The sequence below is a fragment of the Balaenoptera borealis genome, assembly GCF_965194805.1.
Source record: "Balaenoptera borealis genome assembly, chromosome: X".
Lineage (NCBI taxonomy): Eukaryota > Metazoa > Chordata > Mammalia > Artiodactyla > Balaenopteridae > Balaenoptera > Balaenoptera borealis.
The window spans coordinates 124,192,429-124,217,054 of record NC_138881.1 but is presented as its reverse complement, the minus strand read 5'-3'; the positions used below and the strand labels follow the sequence as shown (position 1 = coordinate 124,217,054).

At 40.6% G+C, this 24,626-nt stretch overlaps 1 protein-coding gene across 2 annotated transcripts in view; it reads left to right on the top strand.

Moving 5' to 3' along the window:
- Positions 1-21,531, top strand: part of LOC309620100 (uncharacterized protein) — a 171,493-nt gene extending 149,962 nt beyond the window's left edge. For both annotated transcript variants that reach the window (XR_014239413.1, XM_082376195.1), the window contains one exon: positions 19,005-21,531. Coding sequence is in view for 1 of the 2 variants with exons in the window: in XM_082376195.1 (XP_082232321.1) it covers positions 19,005-19,250 (246 nt within the window). In the remaining variant the exon portion in view is untranslated. The remainder of the gene's footprint in view (positions 1-19,004) is intronic.
- Positions 21,532-24,626: the final 3,095 nt, after the last annotated feature.

Below are 24,626 nucleotides of genomic sequence, written 5' to 3'. Positions count from 1 at the left end.
CTGTCTAAGAGTGAGAAGGCCAAGTTTAGTCTCTATGACTCAGAATCGCAGGAGAGGTAATTCATAAGTTCTTGTACTCATACCCACACCCCCGGAGAAGGCCCAAAGTGTAGATGAGAAAGAGATGCATCAGTAATTTTCTGCTTTCAATCGGATCAGTTGCATCAACAAATATACCTGCTATGTTCAGTATGTGAACACATCCCATCTTAAAGCAATGCCTTTGCTATGGACTGAATATTCGTGACCCTCCCCACCCTCAATTCATATGTTGAAATCCTAACCCCCAAAGGTAATGGTATTAGTAGGTAGGGCCATTGGGAGGGAATTAGGTCAAGAGGGTGGAGGTCTCATGAGTGGAATTAGTGCCCTTATAAAAGAGATCCCACAGAGCTCCCTCATCCTTTCTACCATGTGAGGACAAAGCAAGAGGTTGACATCCTGCAACCCAGAAGAGGGCCCTCATCTGACCATGCTGATCTTAGACTTCTAGCCTCCAAAACTGTGAGAAATAGATGTCTGTTTTTTATAAGCTACCTGGTCTGTGGTATTTTGTTACAGCAGCCCAAAAGAACTAAGACCTTGGCTTCCTTGACCTCACATTTCTGTAAAACTTCTGTCCCATTTCTCCATTTCCCTTTATGCAAAACTCCTACAAAGAGCTGTCTTCTTTCACTGTCTCCACTGTTCCCCTCCTATTCTCTCTTGCACCCACTTCAGGCAGGCTTTGACCCCACTACTCCACTGAAATTGTTCTTTTCACAGTCACACATGACCTCCATATTATCATATGCAAAAGTCAATCTCAGTCCTTATAATACTTGCAATCTTCCTTATCTCAATAGATGTCAATTTCAATCTTCCAGTTGCTCTGCCCAAAAAATCTTGGAGTCCTTCCTGACTCCTCTCTCTTTCCTATATCTAGTCCATCAACAAATCCTATGGGCTCTACTTGCAAAATATATCCATCAACTTACCATTCATCTTCACCTCCACTACTGTACCCCAGTATAAGCTACTGTCATCTTTCACATGGATTATTTTTTTAACAACTTTATTGGAGTATAATTGCTTTACAATGTTGTGTTAGTTTCTGCTGTTTAACAAAATGAATCAGCTATGGGTATACATATATCCCCATATCCCCTCCCTCTTGCGTCTCCCTCCCACCCTCCCTATCCCACCCCTCTAGGTGGACACAAAGCACCGAGCTGATCTCCCTGTGCTATGCGGCTGCTTCCCACTAGCTATCTATTTTACATTTGGTAGTGTATATATGTCCATGCCACTCTCTCACTTCGTCCCAGCTTACCCTTCCCCCTCCCTGTGTCCTCAAGTCCATTCTCTAGTAGGTCTGTGTCTTTTATTTTTTTAACATCTTTATTGGAGTATAATTGCTTTACAATGGTGTGTTCGTTTCTGCTTTATAACAAAGTGAATCAGCTATACGTATACATATATCCCCATATCCCCTCCCTCTTGCGTCTCCCTCCCACCCTCCCTATCCCACCCCTCTAGGTGGACACAAAGCACCAAGCTCATCTCCCTGTGCTATGCGGCTGCTTCCCACTAGCTATCTATTTTACATTTGGTAGTGTATATATGTCCATGCCACTCTCTCACTTCGTCCCAGCTTCCCCTTCCCCCTCCCCGTGTCCTCAAGTCCATTCTCTACGTCTGTATCTTTATTCCTGTCCTGCCCCTAGGTTCTTCAGAACCTTGGTGGGTTTTTTTTTTAGATTCCATATATATGTGTTAGCATATGGTATTTGTTTTTCTCTTTCTGACTTACTTCACTCTGTATGACAGTCTCTAGGTCCATCCACCTCACTACAAATAACTCAATTTCGTTTCCTTTTATGGCTGAGTAATATTCCATTGTATGTATGTGCCACATCTTCTTTATCCATTCATCTGTCGATGGACACTTAGGTTGCTTCCATGTCCTGGCTGTTGTAAATAGAGCTGCAATGAACATTGTGGTACATGACTCTTTTTGAATTATGGTTTTCTCTGGGTATATGTCCAGTAGTGGGATTGCTGGATTAATACATTTCTTAATGTTAAACTAATATTTCATTCTTTAGATAAATCCTATGTATTAATTAGGAACTACTTGTGACTGCTCAGGATAAATATAAGAGTGGCTTAAATAAATTAGGAGTTAATTCTCTCACATAAAGGTAGTCCAGAGCTAATCTGGAGCTATAGGAAGTTATCAAGGACCCAGACTCCCGTCTTCTTCCTCTCCATCCTTAGCTTGCTGTTCCATTCTCCAGTTTGCCTCAGTATCTGAGAGGGCTGCAGGTACTCCAGCTAACACATCTGTATTCCAGACAAGAGACAGGATGAATGTATCAGTCTGGGTCCTGGCAAGAAACAGATGGAGTAACTGGTTGATTTTAATGGATGGATTCTTCACAAAGGTGTGGGTAATGTGAAGGGAAATGAACAAGGAATTATAAGGAACCCAGGGGTTAGCAACAGCAGGGAGCCATTACCACTCCTAAGTGTGAAGGGGTAAGGGCGGGGAATAGTTGCAGGAATCCAGAGTGAGCTGCAGCTGTAGTGGTCAGAGATGTTTGCCTGACCAGAGCTGTGCCCTTTGACAGAGGGAAGCAGCCACTGTCAACGTGTGGCCTGACAGAGAGGGAGCCCAGAGAAAAAATATTTTGATTTCTCTGCCCTTCCAGGCTCCATCTCTTGCTGAAATTCAGAGGGCAAGGATACTTGCTGATGGGTTCCATACAGGTCAGCCTCCTGGACCCAGAGCAGAGGGACAGAGGGAGAAAGGTGGAGAGCAGCTCTGGAGGAACAGATGCAGAATAGACAGCACGAGGGAGGGGGAGGATGAGGGGGATGGGGCCAGCTGCCTGGCCCCACTTGAAGGGCTTTTGTGGAATCCCCACCCAGAAATTCCACATACACCTCCTTCTCCTTCACAGTACTGAGTTACATGATCCCATCCATCTGTAGGTGAGACTGGGCAGTGTAGTTGTTTTTCTGTTTCAGTTTCTGGTTTTTGGTTTTTTTAAAAAATTTTCAGCTGAGCACATTCCCCACCAAATAAAATCAAGATTCTATTACAAAGGAAGAAGAGGAGATGGATAATTTTAGATCTATTTCCAAGGTGAAATTGGCCATAGTTTGTCCTTTCATGCTAAACTTGTCTTTTATGGATATTAAGGTAATGCAGCCTTGTAGAACACGAAAGTAAACTGTCCATCTTATGTGGCTTGGAAACCACAACACGGGTGAACTTTTTGATGTTCAAACTTATTGGAATAAGCCTGTCTATTCTCTTGCAGTGTACAAAATCTCCTCAATAACTGTACTTATATGTGCTTCCTCATTCCTAATTTGTTTAGATGTGTCTTCTTTCTTCTTTCCTTGACACAGTTGCAAAGATTTGTCTCTTTTATGTATGTTTTCAAAGAACCAGCTTTTAGTTTTATTGATCAAGCCTAACTTATATTTTATTAATGTGTGCTTAGTCTTAATTACTTGTATCACTTTCTTTGACATTATGTTTGCTGTGCTTTTTCTATGATCTTGTGAAAAACTTAGGCTATTTATTTTGATTATTTCATGTTTTCTAATAAGTGATAGAAGACATTTATTTCCCTCTGAATTCTACATCGGATGCATCCCACAGGTTTTGATATATAGTGTTCTCATTATTGTTTATTTCTAAACAGTTTATAAATTTTAGTCATCATGTTTTGCATTAATCCAACAATTATTTAGAAAAGCATTAAAGTATTTTTGTCCACCCTTTGGTGATCGATTTCTAATTTTATTGAAATAAGTTAAAGAATATGACCTATGCAGTCTCTATTTTGAGAATTTGTTGAGTTTTTTTTGTGTGTGTGGTTTAATAGATGTTTAATTATATTTTTGTTGACTCAGTCTGTTGATTTCTTAGACAGCTAAGTTAAAGTCTCCCACTATGATTGTGGATGATGAATTTTCAGTTTCTCTTCCCAGTTATAATAATTTTTATACTATATATTTCAAAGGTATGTTGTGAAGTGTGTGGGAAATTCATCTTTGTGTCTTTATTGAGTATCACTCCTTTTGTCAGTACAAAATATGCATTTTCTCACTTTTATTGTTTTTCATGTTGAATTCTATCTTGTCCGATATTAATACCACTGCATACGTTTTGTTTTTGTGGACATTCGCATGGAATATCTTTTCTGTTTTTTCATTTTCTACCTTTGTGTGTCATTTTGTTTTGTGCATCTCTTACAAACGGGATGTAATTAGATTTTTTACACCCAATCTGGGCATTTCTCTTTTATTTTTAAAAATTTTTTTATTTATGGCCCTGCTGCACGGCTTGCGGGATCTTAGTTCCCCGACCAGGGATTGAACCCAGACCCCTGCAGCTGAAGCGTGGAGTCTTAACCACTGGACCGCCAGGGAATTCCTGAAGGCATTTCTGTCTTTACTAAAGGGATTTATTCACAATTATTATGGCTCCTGGTTCATGCTATCTTAATTTGTTTTGTTATTGTTGTTCTTGTTTCTCTATTTGGCCTTTCCTTGTCTGGCTCACGTTTTCCTACTTCTATGTTTTTTGGGGTTTTTTTCCTGTAGTGGTTTGGAAGTTATGCAGCCCTACTTCTATTCATGTTGTGCTAACCCTTAAATTCTTTCCACATATTTCATCTTATAGTTCTAAAGTCAACATCTCAAGTTAATACTAACAGTGATTATAATAATAGCTGATGTTTATTGGGTGCCAGACAGTTTTCCGAGTGGTCTACAAATATTAACTAAATTCAGCTTCACAGCACTTCAGTGAGGTAGTTTGAATTATTAGCTCCATTTTACGGATAAAAAAATCTGAGGCAAAAAGAAAGAAGTAAATTTCCCAAAGTCATACGGTGAGCAAATAGCAGAGGTTAAGGATTTGACTCAGTCAGTCTGATTCTGCACCCCAGGTTCTACACCGCCACCATGCTCCTGCTTCTCTGTAGTGATTGACTTTGTATTGATGGCCTTTGGACCATAACAAGAATTTTAACGTGTATTCACTGACTGCCCTTCCCTTCTTCCATTTTTAAGTCATTTGATATTTAATTTCTTACTGTTATTCTTCTTTTTCTTTCTAAAAATATTATCTATACTATCTATTAACTATTTCTTGGACTCAAATCTAACTTTCACAGATTCCTTTGTTCACTTCTCTTTCTTGCATCCCATATCATCTTTTGTTCTAGTATTTATCATTATTTTTTATTTATTATTTATTTTATTATTTATTATTATAGTCATATTTATTTATTTATATTTTAAATCAGAGTATAGTTGACATACAATATTATGTTAGTTGGAGGTGTACAATAGTGATTCGCCATTTAGATATGCTATGAAATGATCACCAGGATAAATCTAGAAACCATCTGTTACCACACAAAATTATTACAGTATTATTGACTATATTCCTTATGCTGTATTATTTATTTTGCTGAACTACAGCATCAAGAATTTCAAAAGTGACTGTGGATTGTAATCTTTTTGAGTCCAAATATGCCTGAAAATTACTTTATTTTACCTTTCTGCATCAAAGCTTATTTAGCTAGGGATAGGATTCAAGATTCAAAATCATTTTCTTTTTCAGTATCTCATTATCCTTTAATATCCAGCATTATTGATGAGAAGTCTGATGTGAATCTGATTCTTGTTCTTTTGTATGTACTTTCTGACAGCTTTTAGGGTTTTTCCTTTATCTTTGGGGTTCTGAAATTTCACCAGGACACATCTGAGTGTCTTTTTCATTCGTTCTCTTTGACACTTGGTAGTCCCTTGCATCGCTGAAGTCTCATGTCTTTCTTTAGCTCTGCGAACATTTCTTCTATTATTTCTCTATTCTTTTCCCTCTGTCATCTCTGTCATCTCTTTTTCTAGAACTCTTATTGGAAACAGTTGTCCAGTTAGTTACCCCTAGAGTTATCCTGGAGCCTCTCCAGCTACTTCTGTCTATTGTCTGTGAGCCTGGAGTGATGTCTTGTGTGTATATTGGCTTTAGTTTCAGTCCAATCTGTTTTCTATCTTCCAGAGATTCCTGAACATTTCTTGTCTCCTGATGGGAATCTTTCTTGTTTATCAGCATTGCTTTTCACTTATTGCTTTCCTATAAAACATATTCTTATGTATTTTCTAATGATGTTAGGCAGAAAGGGTTGAAGATGTATGTTCTTAATCTGCTATCTTGAGCCAAGCCTCCACTTTATTTTTGTCTTATTGTAGAGGATATAATTTATGTTGGCTCACGACCTTTGGAGAACTAAGCAGGTTAAAAATAACAAATACATAAACATGACTAAACAACGTAGAAATTATCAAGATATTACCTGTTCATTTTCATACCAGTATTTACCACAAACCCCTGAAATTCTGAAAGTGGCTGGTCATGTGTTATACCACAGACAGTTTGGGGGCTTGTGTCCTAAACCACAGGGGCTCCAAGGAGGAATGTGGTGATCTCTGCATGGCAGAGATTAGTTCAGATTCCTCAGGCCTACAAGTGGGAGGAAGAGGTAGACTATAAGACTCACCCATCAAGGGACGACATCTATTTGTTTCATTGGTCTATTACTTGTCCTTGAGCCATGTCTGTTGCTCAATAAATGAATGGAAAAAAGCAGTTGTTCCTTCGAGAGTGGCATGGACTAATATATACTACCAAATGTATAATAGATAGGTAGTGGGAAGCAGCCACATAGCACAGGGAGATCAGCTCGGTGCTTTGTGACCACCTAGAGGGGTGGGATAGGGAGGATGGGAGGGAGGCTCAAGAGGGAGGAGATATGGGGATATATGTATATATATTAAAAAAAAAAGCAGTTGTTGCTCAGCAAGAAGGCATCAGTTACGCTTCTCCTTCTTCACGCTTCTCCTTTCCTGCTCCTTTTTAAAAAATATGGTCAATTGATTTCTTTTTTTTTTAACATCTTTATTGGAGTATAATTGCTTTACAACGTTGTGTTAGTTTCTGCTTTATAACAAAGGGAATCAGCTATACATATACATATATCCCCATATCTCCTCCCTCTTGCGTCTCCCTCCCACCCTCCCTATCCCACCCCTCTAGGTGGTCACAAAGCACCGAGCTGATCTCCCTGTGCTATGCAGCTGCTTCCCACTAGCTATCTATTTTACATTTGGTAGTGTATATATGTCCATGCCACTCTCTTACTTCATCCCAGCTTACCCTCCCCCCTCCCCGTGTCCTCAAGTCCATTCTCTACGTCTGTATCTTTATTCCTGTCCTGCCCCTAGGTTCTTCAGAACCTTGGTGGGTTTTTTTTTTAGATTCCATATATATGTGTTAGCATATGGTATTTGTTTTTCTCTTTCTGACTTACTTCACTCTGTATGACAGTCTCTAGGTCCATCCACCTCACTACAAATAACTCAATTTCGTTTCCTTTTATGGCTGAGTAATATTCCATTGTATGTATGTGCCACATCTTCTTTATCCATTCATCTGTCGATAGACACTTAGGTTGCTTCCTCACACTAGTCAGAATGGCCATCATCAAAAAATCTACAAACAATAAATGCTGGAGAGGGTGTGGAGAAAAAGGAACCCTCTTGCATTGTTGGTGGGAATGTAAACTGATACAGCCACTATGGAGAACAGTATGGAGGTTCCTTAAAAAACTAAAAATAGAACTACCATACGACCCAGCAATCCCACGACGGGGCATATACCCTGAGAAAACCATAATTCAAAACCATAATTCAAAAAGAGTCATGCACCCCAATGTTCATTGCAGCACTATTTACAATAGCCAGGACATGGAAGTAATCTTTTTTTCTTTTTTTAATTTATTTTATTGAAGTATAGTTGATTTACATCCTTTCCTGATCTTATATGGATGCCAGAAGGAGATTTTCACCAGTGTACCCTGTGGATACAATCTTGGAGGCAGCCATGTGTGAAGTCTTCTTCCAGCAGTGGTCCTATGTGGTACTTCCCCTATCCACTGGCAAAAATCAAGAGCTAACATTCACTTAGTGCTTACTCTGTGTCACATTCTAAGTGCTTTATATGTATAACCTCATTTTATCTTTACAACAACCCTCTGAGGCAGGCTCTATGATGCTCTCCAGTTTACAGATGAGAACACTGGAGCTCAGGGGCATTAAGTTGTCCATGTTCACATGGCTAGTGGTAGTAGAGCCAGGATTTGAACCCAGGCAGTTGGCTTCCAAGGTCCGCATGTGGACCACTATATCACCCTACCTCCACGTCAGATAACTTTTGGTGCCCTCTCTCCACCTGATCTTTTAAAATGTCTTGAAGCCTGCGTGTGGATCACTGACCTTGATTCCAGAGTCTCTTGGGGCATGGCTTGGAGGTGCTCATCCTGGTGTTCTGTTAGCTGATTCCAAGAAGTCAAGGCAGCGAGTCGGATCTGAGACAACGCACTCTGGCCCAATGCAATGTTCCCTCCAGCGAAGATGTCTTGCATGAAGTATTATGTAGATCTGGTTGTAAATCCTCCTCATAAAAATCTGGAATGGATGGAAACAATTTCTGAAGTTAATATTATTAGTAAGGAAAATTCATTGAATCTGTGTTGCACTGTCCTTTAGACATGATATGATACCTCTGTCTGTTGATTTATGGACCACACATTTGTGCGTAGACGATTTTTTAACTCTGTCATACACCTCATAAAATGAGCAGGACCAATTTACAGATGATGTAACAGTCTCTCTCCTCCCAGAGGAGCTTTCTCCTTCCTGCCTGACAGACTCAGTGCCTTAAACCCAGCAGCCCATTTCTTAGGCATTCATTGTTGGCTGTGATCATTTTTTCAGGGTTGTACTCATCACTTTTAACCATATTTATAAGGAGTGAGGTATTATATTAAACCAATGGATTGATGCAGTATTTAGATTAAAAACATTCCATTTTTTGGCTCCATTTTGCCATGTTTCAGCCAAGTATACATATATCTATGGAATGCAATTTAGATTTACCTTCGCTGCTTGCTGATTTTCTGCTAATTCATTTTCCCTTTGCTTTGTGAAAGGTTCCCTTCGGTCTGGACACTTAATTCTTGAGAATTCAAGTAATATATGCTCTAAGGAGCAGCAAATAATCCCACAGACGAGGCAGGTGGTTACGTTCAAGGACAACAATCCATTAGGAGTTAGCACGGTGTGTGTGTGTGTGTGTGTGTGTGCGCGCGCGTGTGGTGAGGATGCCATCTTGGTCAACACGTGATAGAGGAACAACTAACTTTATGCTTTAACGATCTGGAAGGGCTGTTCCCGTGCACCCCTTAGGTTTACAGATTGGAAACTGGGAAGGGAAATATGTCGTGCCTGGAAAAGGTTAAAATAGATTTGTAACCAAAGAGATGTGTCTAAGGGGGATTTTTTTCCTTTGAGAGTTAAATAAACTAAAAAACCTGCCCTTCACTTAGATGGATTGAGTCCAGGTTTTCCCTTTTCAAAAATAATTGAAATTGGAGACCCCTACCTCGAAGAGCAAAGGCCTATTGTGTGGAGCCCTGTATACGTGGGGTCAGGTTGCCCTTGCAAACAGGACTGAATTGGAAACCAGCCTGCGATCCCCCATCTCCACCTCACCCCACCCCCAACCTGGAAATGAACCCAGGGAATCATTTCAAAGTCTCAGATCCTAAGTGTAACTAAAGTACCATAACCCTTCCCCCACCAAAAAAAGTGGGATATTTCTAATACTCTTAAAAACTGAGCTAGCTCAAACTGGCTCGGAGCTACATTTGCTAGACCTAAATATACAGAGAATAACATCAGTTACAACTCAAAGGAAAGTTTACATGTGGGCTTCTTCGGTGTATGGCTTTCATCTGTATTGATCTGACTAAGGACAATCCACCTTGTAAAAGTAGCAAATTTTACTCAGCAGGATGGAGGAAGGGCAGACCTACTCTAAATGGAAACTGCAAATCCTTTGTGTGTGTGTGTGTGTTGGGGGGTGAGGTGTGAGGGGATGTCAGGGAGGATAGTGTGATTTGCGTTAAATCTCTTGCAATTGTGTTCAAGTTGACAACAAGATAACATATCACGGAAGAGCCTTTAATTTCACCAGAAACTAATTACACAGTGGATGGGCTGGGGCCACTCTGTCTTATCGTCTTCTCTCTGCAGACTCTGCGTTTTAAAAGCCTTCCAACCAACACAAAGAGGACATCACTGCCACACAAAAGCCACTCCAGTGAGGAATTTCCTGAGGGACACCCTCTGCTACCTCCCACACTCTAGAAGGCACATGAACATCTTCCAAGATGAAACAAGCCTTGGGGTTTTGGTGCGATAAGTGAATCGTTAAGTGAGTTTGCCTCTTCGATCCAAGTGACTAAGATGTAGATGCAATAAATACATTTGTCTGCCAAGTCAGACTCCAGTCTCTGATACTCACTGCTCCCAGTGACTTCAGTATAGCTGTGTGTGTTCTTGAGAACAGAAATCTGTTCTTGTTTCTAATTTTTATTAATCTGCATTCAAAAGCTTGAATTTCTTAGTCAGGGCCTAGAAGTCTTAATAAGAGAAGTACAAAAGGCAGTGGAAATAGGAATACATGTTTCTGCTGCACAGAACAAAAGGATTCAGGTTGAAAATGAGCAAAAATTGAATCAATTTGAAAGTAGAATTTGCAACACTAGGTACCAGCTGCCTTTGAGTGTCTGTGGGGAATTTATTTTTTTCCGAGTTGCAAATTAAAAGGGGGTTCTTTGGATAAGAAAAAGATTTGAGGGAAAACAAACCGAAACTGCTATAAATCTGAGACAAAAATATTCGGAGTGGTAATGAGAGACATTTGGAAGAAATAGCATTGTAGGCCTCCTGAGTGATTGCTTGATTTTAAGGAAGCAATCTTTTCTTCTTTCTTTTTTCTTTTTTTTTTTCCTCAAAGAAAACCTTTTGAACTTTCAGAACTCCATTCATTTGTGTTGATCCAATTTTTCAAGGCTAAAAAGGCTGTCTGGGTGAAATTGACACTCGTGTCTAGGCATACATTACATGTCAGAACCAGATTCCTGTTTCCCTGATCCCTCTCCACTGTTTCTTCCTCACTGATGAGTCATTACATTGCGGGTTGCCACCTCAGGTCACCCGAGAAGGTCTCCATACATCATCACGGTTGGAGTCTGTCACTTTTGACTGGCCCTTGTTTTGAAGCTTGCGATCTGGTGTTAGGGATGTTGGCATCTGTTGATCTTTCTGCTGGAACTCCTGGCACGGACTGCTTGTCTAGCTTTTAGAGCCTTTAGGTTGATTAGACAGAGTGATTAAATCTCCCGGATATGTTCACTTACATTTAATGTTCTTGGACATTAATTTTAATGCTCTCTAAATGCCTTGGCTTGATAAGGTGTTAAGTGACCTAAATGGATAGAAAACAGCTCAGGAACCTCAAACAGGCTTTCCCCTCGACTTGGGCGGGGGAGTTTCTGAACCAGAGGCCTTGTCGGGAGAAGTCATCAGTACATTCTCCATCTCTTCTTACTGGCAGGAGGCTCCTGGTTACAGTATTTGGTTGATGGGAAAGTTGTGAGTGAACGTGGCGTGCTGTGAAAGGGCAAACTGATTGCCGAAGGGGCAAGTTTCAATCACAGTGCATCCATCAGACATTATCCAGAGAAACATTTCATTTCTGAAGATAAATCCGGTTTACCTACTAAAAAACAAAGCAATTCCTCCAAAGCAAAGTCATTCCATATGTGGCTATTTCTTTTCATGGCCGACCCCAAATAAAGCAACAATTTTTAATCTCCAAAACACGGCACGGTTTCTGTGACTTGCATTTCAGAATCAAGTATTTCACATTCAGCTGGCATCTCTGGGCCAGTTGTACCTGAAAATCACAAGATGAAAATGTCAATTGACCCTTAATAATTGGCATTAGGGAAAAAATGATTTCTAATCTGTGGTAACTCTGCGGCCTAAGTCCTTATTAGAGCACCATCAATACATATTAAAATGCATGTTAAAATCAAGGTCATCAGAGAAATATTTTAATTCTTATTTAATGACAGTTGAATCATCGTCACATATGATCAAGTAATGAGGGCTGTGTGATTCAGCTAGTGACAGCTTTACTAATTTGAAAAAATCTTACAAAAGAATTCCCAGCTAATGATGATGGGCTTGCTTTCTCTTGATAAGTAAAACTGTTGTCAGAAAAAGTTAATAGAGAAATCCTTTCAAAATTACACTCTGTTGATTTTATCTAAGCGCATCTTAAGTTTCCTAAAATCTACGTTAAATAAAATGACATTTGGAGGACAAATTATGGGTCTTTTTGGTTTCACAAGCATTTACTGGGTACCCACTCGGGACAGGTACTAGAGATGTTGACATGGAGAAGACAGAATTATGGAGAGTAGCGCAGGCAGCAGGCGGGCACACGAATAGCAACGTTGTAAGATACAAAGGGTACATGCAATCCAGGAAGTGTGTACAAAGTGTTAGAGGCGCACAGAGAAGGAGGCAGCTCATTTGACAGTGGAGGTAACATTAGAGGTTGGTATGAACCTGGATAAGATGGCAGGGTGCCAAAAGGACAGGGAAGGAAGTTACAGGAGTGACCAGTTTGAACAAAAAGTATGAAGGCATGAAAACTGATGATATATGTAATAAAAGAGGGTGCTGTGCTGTGAGGCTGAATAAGTAGTTTGGGGGCCAGTTGTAGGACAATGTTGAATGCCCAGCTAACGTGAGAGTTGAACGTTACTGTTCCAGCCCCACAAGCATACAGTCAAATAGTCAAACCCAAAGTCAAGGAGTGTGATGGGCCTAGAAGACTAGGCCCTAGATTTTCCATTGGGGGAGCTGAAAGGGAAGAGGGAAGTAAGGCCGCCAAGAGAGAAGGGAGGCTGGCAAGGGGGCTACTGGAAATGTAACTTGGTTTGGGTTTTTTTGTTTGTTTGTTTATTGAAGTAGAGTTAATTTACAATGTTGCATTAGTTTCAGGTGTATAGCAAAGTGATTATATATATATTCTTTTTCAGATTCTTTTCCCTTATAGGTTATTACAAACTACTGAGTATAGTTCCCTGTGCTATACAGTAGGTCCTTACTGGTTACCTATTTTATATATAGTGGTGTGTACATGTTAATCCCAACCTCCTAATTTATCCTACCCCCCTTTCCCCTTTGGTAGCTATAAGTTTGTTTTCTATGTCTGTGAGTCTATTTCTGTTTTGTAAATAAGTCCATTTGTGTCATATTTTAGATTCCACATATAAGTGATATCATATGATATTTGTCTTTCTCTGTCTGACTGACTTCACTTAATATGATAATCTCTAGGTCCACCCATGTTGCTGCAAATGGCATTATTTTGTTTTTTTTTATGGCTGAGTAATATTTCATTGTATATATATACCACATCTTTATCCATCCCTCTGTTGATGGACATTTAGGTTGTTTCCATATGTTGGCTATTGTAAACAGCACTGCTATGAACATTGGGGTACATGTATCTTTTCCAATTACTGTTTTACTCAGATATATGCTCAGTAGAGAAAAATTTAGACAAAAGAAGCAGGTAACTGACATTTTTTATGGTGAATGGTCAGCACAGAAACTTATCCATCCATCCATCTAGAGGATGGCCACGTGCCTGGTATGTGCCAGGCACTGAGCTCAAAGCCAAACAAGTAGAGGACAATAATAAAATGGTGCCCCTAGCCTTCAGAGGGCCGCAGAGTGTGAGACCAAAACATGAACAATCCATTCCCATGCAAACGGGTCAGTGCTGGGTTCCACGTCCTGTAAAGGCAGCAGCAAGGAGGGCAGAGATCAAGTTTTCTCACGTAGGTCTGGGAAAGCTTCCCAAGGGGGCAGAAGCATGAGCTGGGTCTTGTTTCTGTGAAAAGCAAAGGTTTGCCAGGGATCCCAGTGTTTACAAAGAGAAGACTTCAAGCAGCCCTGACTGAAAAGTGCAGCGTGTCCGGCCCTGCAGAGTCAGGACTGTAGGTAGTAGGGAGAGGACGGGGGCTGCCACCTGTAGGAGCCTCGAGGTGGGATGAGCCCAGAGACGAGATGGAATTGGATGGGGAGGAGAGGATGGGCATTGTAAAAAGGAAGCCAGAGAGCAAAGAATATATCTTTTCTTTCTTCTGAGGACAAGAAGCATCTGACCAGATATTACCAAGTGCTTTCTGAAGGCTTAGAGCGAGGGATCATGGAAGCCATGGTTATTTAAAATTTTTTTTCCATTGTGGTAAAATACACATAACATAAATTTGCCATCTTAACTATTTTAAATGTACAGTTTGGTGGTATTAAATTCATTCACATTGTTGTGCAACCATCACCACCATCTATCCCTGTAACTCTTTTCATCTTGTAAAATTGAAACTCTATACCCATTAAACAATAATTCCCAATTCTCTCCTACCCCGAGCCCCTGGCAACCACCATTCTGCTTTCTGTCTTTAGGATTTTGACTACCCTAAGTAGCTCATACAAGTGGGATCATACAGTATTTGTCTTTTGTGATTGGCTTATTTCACCTAGCATGATGTCCTCAAGGTTTGTCCGTCTTGTAGCATGTAGCAGAATTTCCTTCCTTTTTAAGGCTGAATAATATTCCATTGTATGGATAGACCGCATTTTGCTTATCCATTCATTGGTCAATGGACACAGGTTACTTCCACGTTATAGCTATTGTGAATAATGCTGCTATGAACCTGGTTGTACAAACATCTTTTCAAGACTATTTTTGATTCTTTTGGGTATATACCCCAAAGTAGAATAGCTGGATCATATGGTAATTCTATTTTTAATATTTTGAGGAACCGCTATACTGTTTTCCATAGCAGTTGCACCATTTTACATTCCCACCAACAGTGCACAGGGGTTCTAATTTCTCCACATAGTCACCAACATGTTGTTTTATGCTCTTTTGATAGTAGCTGTCCTAATGGGTATGAGGTGGTATCTCACTGTAGTTTTGATTTTCATTTCCCTGATGATTAGTGATGTTGAGCAGCTTTTCACGTTATTGGCTATTTGGATATCTTCTTAGGAGAAATGTCTATTCCAGTCCTTTGCCCATTTTTGAATCAGGTTGTTTGGTTTTTTGTTGTTGAGTTTTAGGAGTTCTCTACATAGTCTTGATACTAGTCTCTTATAATATATATGATTTGAAAATATTCTCTCCTATTCTGTGGGTGGCCTTTTTCCTCTGTGGATAATGTTTTTTGATGCACAAAATTTTAAAATTTTCATGAAGTCCAATTTGTCTATTTTGTTGTTTTTGTGGTTGTTACCTGTGCTTTTGGTATCATATCCAAAAAACCATTGCCAAATCCAATGTTGTGAAGCTTTTGTCCAGTTTTCTTCTAAGAGTTTTATTGTTTTAGGTCTTACATTTAGGTCTTTGTCCATTTTGAGTTAATTTTTGTATATGTTTTAGGTAAGGGTCCAATCTCATTCTTCTGCATGTGGATAGTCAGTTTTCCCAGCACCATTTGTTGAAAAATGCGGCCATGAAACTTGTCATTAATTGTTAAGAAGAAGTTGAACCAATCACTACCCCCACCTGCTTCTGTGTCCTTTTGAAGAACAGAATAGGGAACATGTTTCTCAACCCACCACAATACATATGACTAAAAAGAGTGGCCATAACAAGATTTGAACAACTCACAGAAATGGTTTGAGGAAGACATTCTAAACATGACACCCTACTTTTTTCAGTTTACCCATCACAGCTCTTGGACCCTCTGTGTTCTCCTCTTTTCCCGACACTCCCGCAGGGCTCCTGTAGCCCTCCCCATGGGGAACAGCCATCCATCTCTGCTCAATGTTTGTCAGCAGTCCTAACTAATTGCTAGTGGCAGAGCTGAGATTGGGCCTTGATTGCCCAGAAACAATTCGGTTATTTGAGGAAGCAGGTTGAATTAACTCTTGGGCATCTGTAGCCTGGTCCTCAGGGATGTTTGTAGGAATCAGCCTTGTATCTGTCGGTGAGCACAGACATAAGGCTTCACCTCTTGCCGTCCCTGCTAATAACATAGATTAAAGCTGGGGTGGCAATTAAAGCTCTAGTGAAGGGGACTCTCAGGGGTTGGGGCTGAGGCCTGTTGAAATAAAGGGAGGTAGTCTCCAAGATGTCAAACAAGCCCAAGTGTGTAGAAGGGTCACTGTGTTGTTTTTACAGGTGTCACCCCGAAGACACGGTCCTCAAATAACAATGTTTGTGAAATGGAATGAAAACTTTTTTTCCTGACAATTAATAAGGATAATTGCTTGCTAAATAAAATATACAAACCAGTTGGTAGAGTGCAGCATCAACTTCCGAATTGAACTTGGCACTCTCCACTCAAGACACTTGATAGGGTTTAAATAAACTGTAAAAAAAAATAGGTTGCTCAAATAACATGCTCTTTGTAGTAGATGAAGGGAACCAGAGGCGATCCCTCCAGCAGCACACACAGGTCTTGGGTTTGGGGTGATGCTGCATAATGTAACTCACCAATAATAATGATGGCAAAACAGCAGTTCCTATTCATTGAGCGCCTACTAAGTTAATATTGTGAAATATAAATGCATGATTTTACTTAATTGTCTCAGCAGCCTTCAAGGTAGACATTCTATTTTTCCTTTTTACAATGGGGGGAAATGAGAAAAGGGAAGTAACTTGTCTGCAGTCACACTGCCAGCGGGTCCAGGTCTCACTGCACTATCCCAGGCTGCCATTGAACTTGTGCTCTTGTCACTGTGTGTGACTAGAGGGAGACTGGCCTAACAGTTAAGAACCGTCTGCTCACATCCTACTCGCTGCTTTGCGTCTTGCCTTCTATACTGATGGCCTTCAGGACGTCTCACCCCTTCCTGATCTGGCTTTTTGCAAAATTAATCCTCCCTAGAGGAGAGAGTAGTGGTTAAAAGGGGACATGAGGAAGGCTTTGGGAATCCAGGTAGTATTCTGTTTCTTGACCTGGATGGAGTTCTGTGGGTGTGTTTGCTTTGAAAATTCATTGTTTTTTATATTTTTGTATGTATACTGCACTTAAAAAATTCTACCTTATTTTCCCCTGATCTCTGTCTCTATCATTTATTCCCACTTTGAATCATTCAGTGTCCTGCTAACTGGCCAAGAGAAAGGTCCTATGACAAAGTAGCAGGAGACTGGATAGGATTAAGAGGATAGCATGTTACATGGCCAAGCAGCCCACACATAGATCAATCTGGAACCCTGGTTCTGTTCAGCACTGTGCTCTTTAGATGACTGAGATAAATTAGCCAGTCCCCACAGCGTGGCCCTATCACAAATTGGTCTTTTGCAGCAAATCCAAATGATTGGCTCCCAACCCTGGGTGTGCTCTGGTCAGACCTATGAGCAAAGCCTTATCATTTGCATGAAGTTGCTTCTAAAAAAGAAAATTGGCTCTTCATGATACTTCTGAGCACATCTCATTTAGAAAAGGTCAGAAAACAATCTGTTTCATTGACTTACCCCAGGCCAGAAGTCAGGTAAAAGTTGGTGGCAGGGGGAAGGGTGTTTCTCTCCTCACTCCCCATTTCCCAAAGGGGCTGGAGCACTGCAGTGAATTCCTCTGGCCCCAGGGCACATAAGCAAAAGTGTGGTCGTGACTGATGTTTGTGAATACCGCATATGTGCATAGCAAATATATTCTCCTCTTGGTCCTGGCTAAGTTAGCACAGTTATGTCCATTTCACAGATCAGGAAAGTGAAGACCAGAGCAAGAAAGTAGTTTGCCAAGAACATATAAGTTGAAAGTGGCAGAACATAGTTTAAAACTTACCCTATGGTATTACACACCCAAATCACTTAGAGGGAGGAGATAGGTAGATGAATTGAGTCAAATAAGAAATTACCATCCAAATTAAAATTTGTCTCTCAATGCAAATCAAGATGACAATGAGGCACCACCTCACACCAGTCAGAATGGCCATCACTAAAAAGTCTACAAATAACAAATACTGGATAGGGTGTGGAGAAAAGGGAACCCTCCTACATTGTTGGTGGGAACATAAGTTAGTGCAGCCACTATGGAAAACAGTATGAAGATTCCTCAAAAATCTAAAAATAGAGCTACAATATGACCCAGCAATCCTGCTCCTGGGCGTATATCCAGACAAAACTACAATTCAAAAATATACATGCAAGGGGAGGAGTCAAGATGGCGGTGTGGGAAGACACAGAGTTCACATCTCCCCACAACTAGGGCACCTGCCAGATGCTGATGGGGGACCCCGATGCCCAGGGAGATGGGAAGAACCCCCAAGCGAACTGGTAGGACATGGAGGAACTGAGGAGGGAGGAGGAGTGGAGGCCAGACAGGACTGGCGCCCCTGAGGGGTGGCTGAGAGGGAGAAGGGGTTCCCAAGCCTGGAGGGACCCTCAGGGGCTCGGATCAGGGGGGAGTAGGCCCAGTGTTTCCCCTGCCCAGTAGGCCAGGGAAGTCTGCCCAGCTCTTGGGCCGGGGCCTATGCCCTCAGGGGTCCCCTCTGGGTTGGGTTGGTGCTGGGGGCGTAGAAGGGAGGCCGGGGAGATCAGGAGAGGCAGGCAGGAGGGCTCCTCCAGGATGGGAGGAGCAAGAGAGGAGTGGAGGGCGTTTGCCCCGCCCACTCAAGCCCAGGAAGCCTGCTGGGCCCCCAGGTGGGGCCCTCCAACCTCTGAGACCAGAGCAGGAGGAACGCCAGGGCCACTTCTGTTCTGTTGAGCCTAAGCCCCCCGCCACGCCCCCATTCCAGCTCTGTGGGTACTAAGCATAGGCCCCGCCCACTACCCAAACCTTACCCCTGCTTAGGCCCCGCCCTCCACAGCGAAGACCTTTTCCATCTTTTTTTTTTTCTCCTCTTTTTTACTATTGTGGTTCTGTTTTACCCTCTGGTTGTTGTTTCACCTATATTTTTATTTTTTTCTAACATAGCTGTTAGTTTCCTAGTCTAATTTTATTTTTTACTTTGTTATTCTCCTTTTTTTTTTTTTTTTTTTTTTTTTGCTGCCTCAGGCGGCTTGCAGGATCTTGGTTCACAAGCCAGGGGTCGGGCCGAAGTTCCTGCAGTGGGAGTTCCAAGTCCGAACCACTGGACTAACAGAGAACCGCAGACCCCAGGGAATATTATTCGGAGTGAGGTCTCCCGGAGGTCCTCATCTCAGCACCAAGACCCAGCTCTACCCAACACCCTACAAACTGCAGTGTTGGAAGCCTCAGGCCAAACAACCAGTAACACAGAAACACAATCCCACTCATTAAAAAAAAGGAAAAAAAATGAGACGGCAAAAAAATGTCACCAATGAAGGAGCAAGGTAAAAACTTACAAGACCAAATAAATGAAGAGGAAATAGGCAATCCTCCTAAAAAAGAATTCAGAGTAATGATAGTAAAGATGATCCAGAATCTCATAAATAGAATGGAGGCACGGATTGAGAAAATACAAGAAATGTTTAACAAAGATCTAGAAGAACTAAAGAACAAACAAACAGAGATGAACAATACAATAACTGAAATGAAAAATACACTAGAAGGAATCAATAACAGAATAACTGAGGCAGAAGAACGCATAAGTGAGCTGGAAGACAAAATGGTGGAAATAACTGCCGAGGAGCAGAATAAAGAAAAAAGAATGAAAAGAATTGAAGACATCTCAGAGACCTCTGGGACAACACTAAACACACCAGCATTCGAATTATAGGGATCCCAGAAGAAGAAGAGAAAAAGAAAGGGTTTGAGAAAATATTTGAAGAGATTCTAGTGGAGAACTTCCCTAACATGGGAAAGGAAATAGTCACCCAAGTCCAGAAACACAGAGAGTCCCATACAGGATAAATCCTAGGAAAAACACACCAAGACACATATTAATCAAACTAACAAAAATTAAATTCAAAGAAAAAATATTAAAAGCAGCAAAGGAAAAACAAAAAATAACATACAAAGGAATCCCCATAAGGTTATCAGCTGATTTCGGCAGAAACTCTGCAGGCCAGAAGGGAGTGGCAAATTCATTCTACGAAGCCAAATGAACTCCCAAATCCATTCTACGAAGCCACCATCACCCTGATACCAAAACTAGAAAATGATATCACAGAAAAAGAAAATTATAGACCAATATCACTGATGAACATAGATGCAAAAATCCTCAACAAAATACTAGCAAACAGAATCCAACAACATATTAAAAGGATCATACACCATGACCAAGTGGGATTTATCCCAGGAATGCAAGGATTCTTCAATATACACAAATCAATCAATGTGATACACCATATCAACAAATTAAGGAATAAAATCCTTATGATCATCTCAATAGATGCAGAAAAAGCTTTTGACAAAATTCAATACCCATTTATGATAAAAACTCTCCAGAAAGCAGGCATAGAGGGAATCTACCTCAACATAATAAAGGCCATATATGACAAACCCACAGCAAACATCATACTCAATGGTGAAAAACTGAAAGCATTTCCACTAAGATCAGAAACAAGGATGTCCACTCTCGCCACTCTTATTCAACATAGTTTTGGATGTCCTAGCCACGGCAGTCAGAGAAGAAAAAGAAATAAAAGGAATCCAAATTGGAAAAGAAGAAATAAAACTGTAACTGTTTGCAGATCACATGATACTATACGTAGAGAATCCTAAAGATGCCACCAGAAAACTACTAGAACTAATCAATGAATTTGGTACAGTTGCAGGGTACAAAATTAATGCACAGAAATCTCTGGCATTCCTATACACTAACAACGAAAAACCAGGAAAACAAATTAAGGAAACAATCCCATTTACCATCGCAACAAAAAGAATAAAATACCTAGGAATAAATCTACCTAAGGAGGCAAAAGACTTGTACTCAGAAAACTATAAAACACTGAAGAAAGAAATCAAAGATGACATAAACAGATGGAGAAATATACCATGTTCTTGGATTGGAAGAATCAATATTGTGAAAATGCCTATACTACCCAGAGCAATCTACAGATTCAATGCAATCCCTATCAAACTACCAATGACATTCTTCACAGAATTAGAACAAAAGATTTTACAATTTGTATGGAAGCACAAAAGACCCCGAATAGCCAAAGCAATCTTGAGAAAGAAAAATGGAGCTGGAGGAATCAGGCTCCCTGACTTCAAACTATACTACAAAGCTACAATAATCAAGACAGTATGGTACTGGCACAAAAACAGAAATATAGATCAATGGTACAGGATACAAAGCCCAGAGATAAACCCATGCACGTATGGTCACCTTATCTTTGATAAAGGAGAGAAGAATATACAATGGAGAAAAGACAGCCTCTTCAATAAGTGCTGCTGGGAAAACTAGACAGCTACCTGTAAAAGAATGAAATTAGAACACTATGTAACACCATACACAAAAATAAATTCCAAATGGGTTAAAGACCTAAATGTAAGATGAAACACTATAAAACTCTTAGAGGAAAACATAGGAAAAACACTCTTTGACATAAATCACAGCAAGATCTTTTTTGACCCACCTCCTAGAGTAATGGAAATAAAAACAAAAATAAACAAATGGGACCTAATTAAACCTCAAGGCTCTTGCACAGCAAAGGAAGCCATAAACAAGATGAAAAGACAACCCTCAGAATGGGAGAAAATATTTGCAAATGAAACAACAGACAAAGGATTAATCTCCAAAATATACAAACAGCTCATGGAGCGCAGTATCAAAAAAAAACCAATTCAATTTAAAAAATGGGTGGAAGACCTAAATAGACATTTCACCAAAGAAGACAAACCAATGACCAAGAGGCACAGGAAAAGATGCTCATCATCACTAATCATTAGAGAAATGCCAATCAAAACTGCAGTGAGGTATCACTTCACAATGGTCAGAATGGCCATCATCAAAAAATCTAGAAACAGTAAATGCTGGAAAGGGTGTGGTGAAAAAGGAGCCCTCCTGCACTGTTGGTGGGAATGTAAATTGATACAACCACTATGGAGAACAGTATGGAGGTTCCTTAAAAAACTAAAAATAGAACTACCATATGACCCAGAAATCCCACTACTGGGCATATACCCTGAGAAAACCATAATTCAAAAAAGACATGTACCCCAATGTTCACTGCAGCACTATTTACAATAGCCAGGACTTGGAAGCAACCTAAATGTCCATCGACAGATGAATGGATAAAGAAGATGTGACACATATATACAATGGAATATTACTCAGCCATAAAAAGAAACAAAATTGAGTTATTTGAAGTGAGATGGATGGACCTAGAGTCTGTCATACAGAGTGAAGTAAGTCAGAAAGAGAAAAGCAAATACCATATGCTAACACATATGTATGGAATCTAAAAAGAAAAAAAAATGGTACTGATGAACCTAGTGGCAGGGCAGGAATAAAGACGTAGACATAGAGAATGGACTTGAGGACATGGGGAGGGAGGGAGAAGCTGGGGCAAAGTAAGAGTAGCATCGACATATATACACTACCAAATGTAAAATAGTTAGCTAGTCGGAAGCAACCGCATAGCACAGGGAGATCAGCTCGCTGCTTTGTGATGACCTAGAGGGGTGGGAAAGGGAGGGTGGGAGGGAAGCTCAAGAGGGAAGGGATATGGGGACATGTGTACGCATATGGCTGATTCGCTTTGTTGTACAACAGAAACTAACACAGTATTGTGAAGCAATTATACTCCAATAAAGATTTATTAAAAAAAAAGATACATGCACCCCTATGTTCATTGCAGCAGTATTCACAATAGCCAAGACATGGAAACAACCTAAATGTCCATCAGCAGATGAATGGATAAAGAAGATGTGGTATATATCTATAATGGAATACTACTCAGCCATTAGAAAGGATGAAATAATGCCATTTGCAGTAACATGATGGACCTAGAGATTATCATACTGAGTGAAGTAAGTCAGAAAGAGAAAGACAAATACTGTACGATATCATCTATATGTGGAATCTAAAAAAATAATGCAGATGAATCTATGTACAAAACAGAAGCAGACTCACAGACAGAGAAAACAAACTTATGGTTACCAAAGAGGATGGGGGGGTGGGATAAATTAGGAGTTTGGGGTTAACATATACACATTACTATATATAAAATAGATAACCAACAAGGACCTACTGTATAGCACAGGGAACTATATTCAATATCCTGTGATAAACCATAATGGAAAAGAATATATATATATGTATAACAGAATCACTTTGTTGTACAGCAGGAATTAACACAACATTGTCAATCAACTGTACCTCAATTTAAAAAAAAAGAAAAAGAAAAAAATCTGTCTCTCTTGTCAAAAAGAAACTTCAACCCCATTGTGTTTTTCATATTGACAAGCAGGAGTTATAAAGACTTGGAAATGGAAGAGCAAACCTGGATTCAGCTCCTGGCTTTGCCACAAACTGTGGAACCTTGGATAAGTCCTTTTTATCATTTTAAGCCTCAGTTTCTTTATCTGTAAAATAGGGATAGTAAAGCCTACCTATGTCACAGGGTTGTTAAGAAGATCATATGAACTGAGACGTAAGACAGTTTTTGAAAATTAAAAAAAATGCTGTTGCATGTGTAAGGAGGAATCATCCGATTATAGGCTAAGCAGTGACAGCACAACAGGGGCAAAGAACAAATATTTGGGGGGGCTCAGAAGAGGGAACAATCACCTCTGGCTGTAGGACACAGAAGACTTCATGGGGAAATCGACCTTTGAACTGAGTCTTGAAGGATGAGAGAGATGTGAATATGCAGGCGTGGGGTGAGGCAGGATGTGAAAGAGGGAAGGACTACCTTAAGAAGCCAGCCAAGGCTTGGAAACCCCGTTATGCGTATGGGGAACAGCAAGTAGCTTAGTTTGGATGGAAGAGAAGGTACATGAGGGGGTGGGTAGTAGCAAAGTATTAATGCAGAAAGGTGGTATTCGTGAGTCATCTGGACTCCCACGGGAGATGATTTGGGGTTTTTTTTAAGATTTTTTTGATGTGGATCATTTTTAAAGTCTGTATTGAATTTGTTACAATATTCCTTCTGTTTCATGTTTTGCTTTTTGGGCCGCGAGGCATGTGGGATCTTAGTTCCCCAACCACGGATCGAACCCGCACGCCCTGCATTGGAAGGCGAAGTCCTAACCACCGGACCACCACGGAAGTCCCTGGAGGATGATTTTGAATGCCAGGACAAGGCAGTAGGGTTTTTTTAGTTGCAAACTAATTGAAACCTTTCAAGGTTTTGCCATGGAAGTGGTGAGTAAGGAGGCCTGTGATTAGAACTGTGTTTCAGGATAGGCACTCAGCCACAGTGTGGTGGGTGACGGCACAGATGCATTCATTGTGTAGAATGGCGGGGGTGCGGAGACCCTCAGGGAGAAGTTGACAGTATCCCAACAAGAGGTGATGCTGAGTGGTGTAGCCACAGAGGATGGAGCAGCCAGAAGGGTCTATAAGACATAGAAACAATAAGCCATAGCAATTGATGAGAAGCAGAGAACAAAGAATAGGAAGGAGCCAAAGATGGCTCAATGCCTAGGGCCAGAGGAACAGACAGTGTGGTGGTGGGATGGTCTTTAGTACACAGGAGACTTTAGACCCCCTGCTAGTGTCTGGAGCACTGAGCCTCCCACTCTGGGCACCCGGGTGAAACTGCT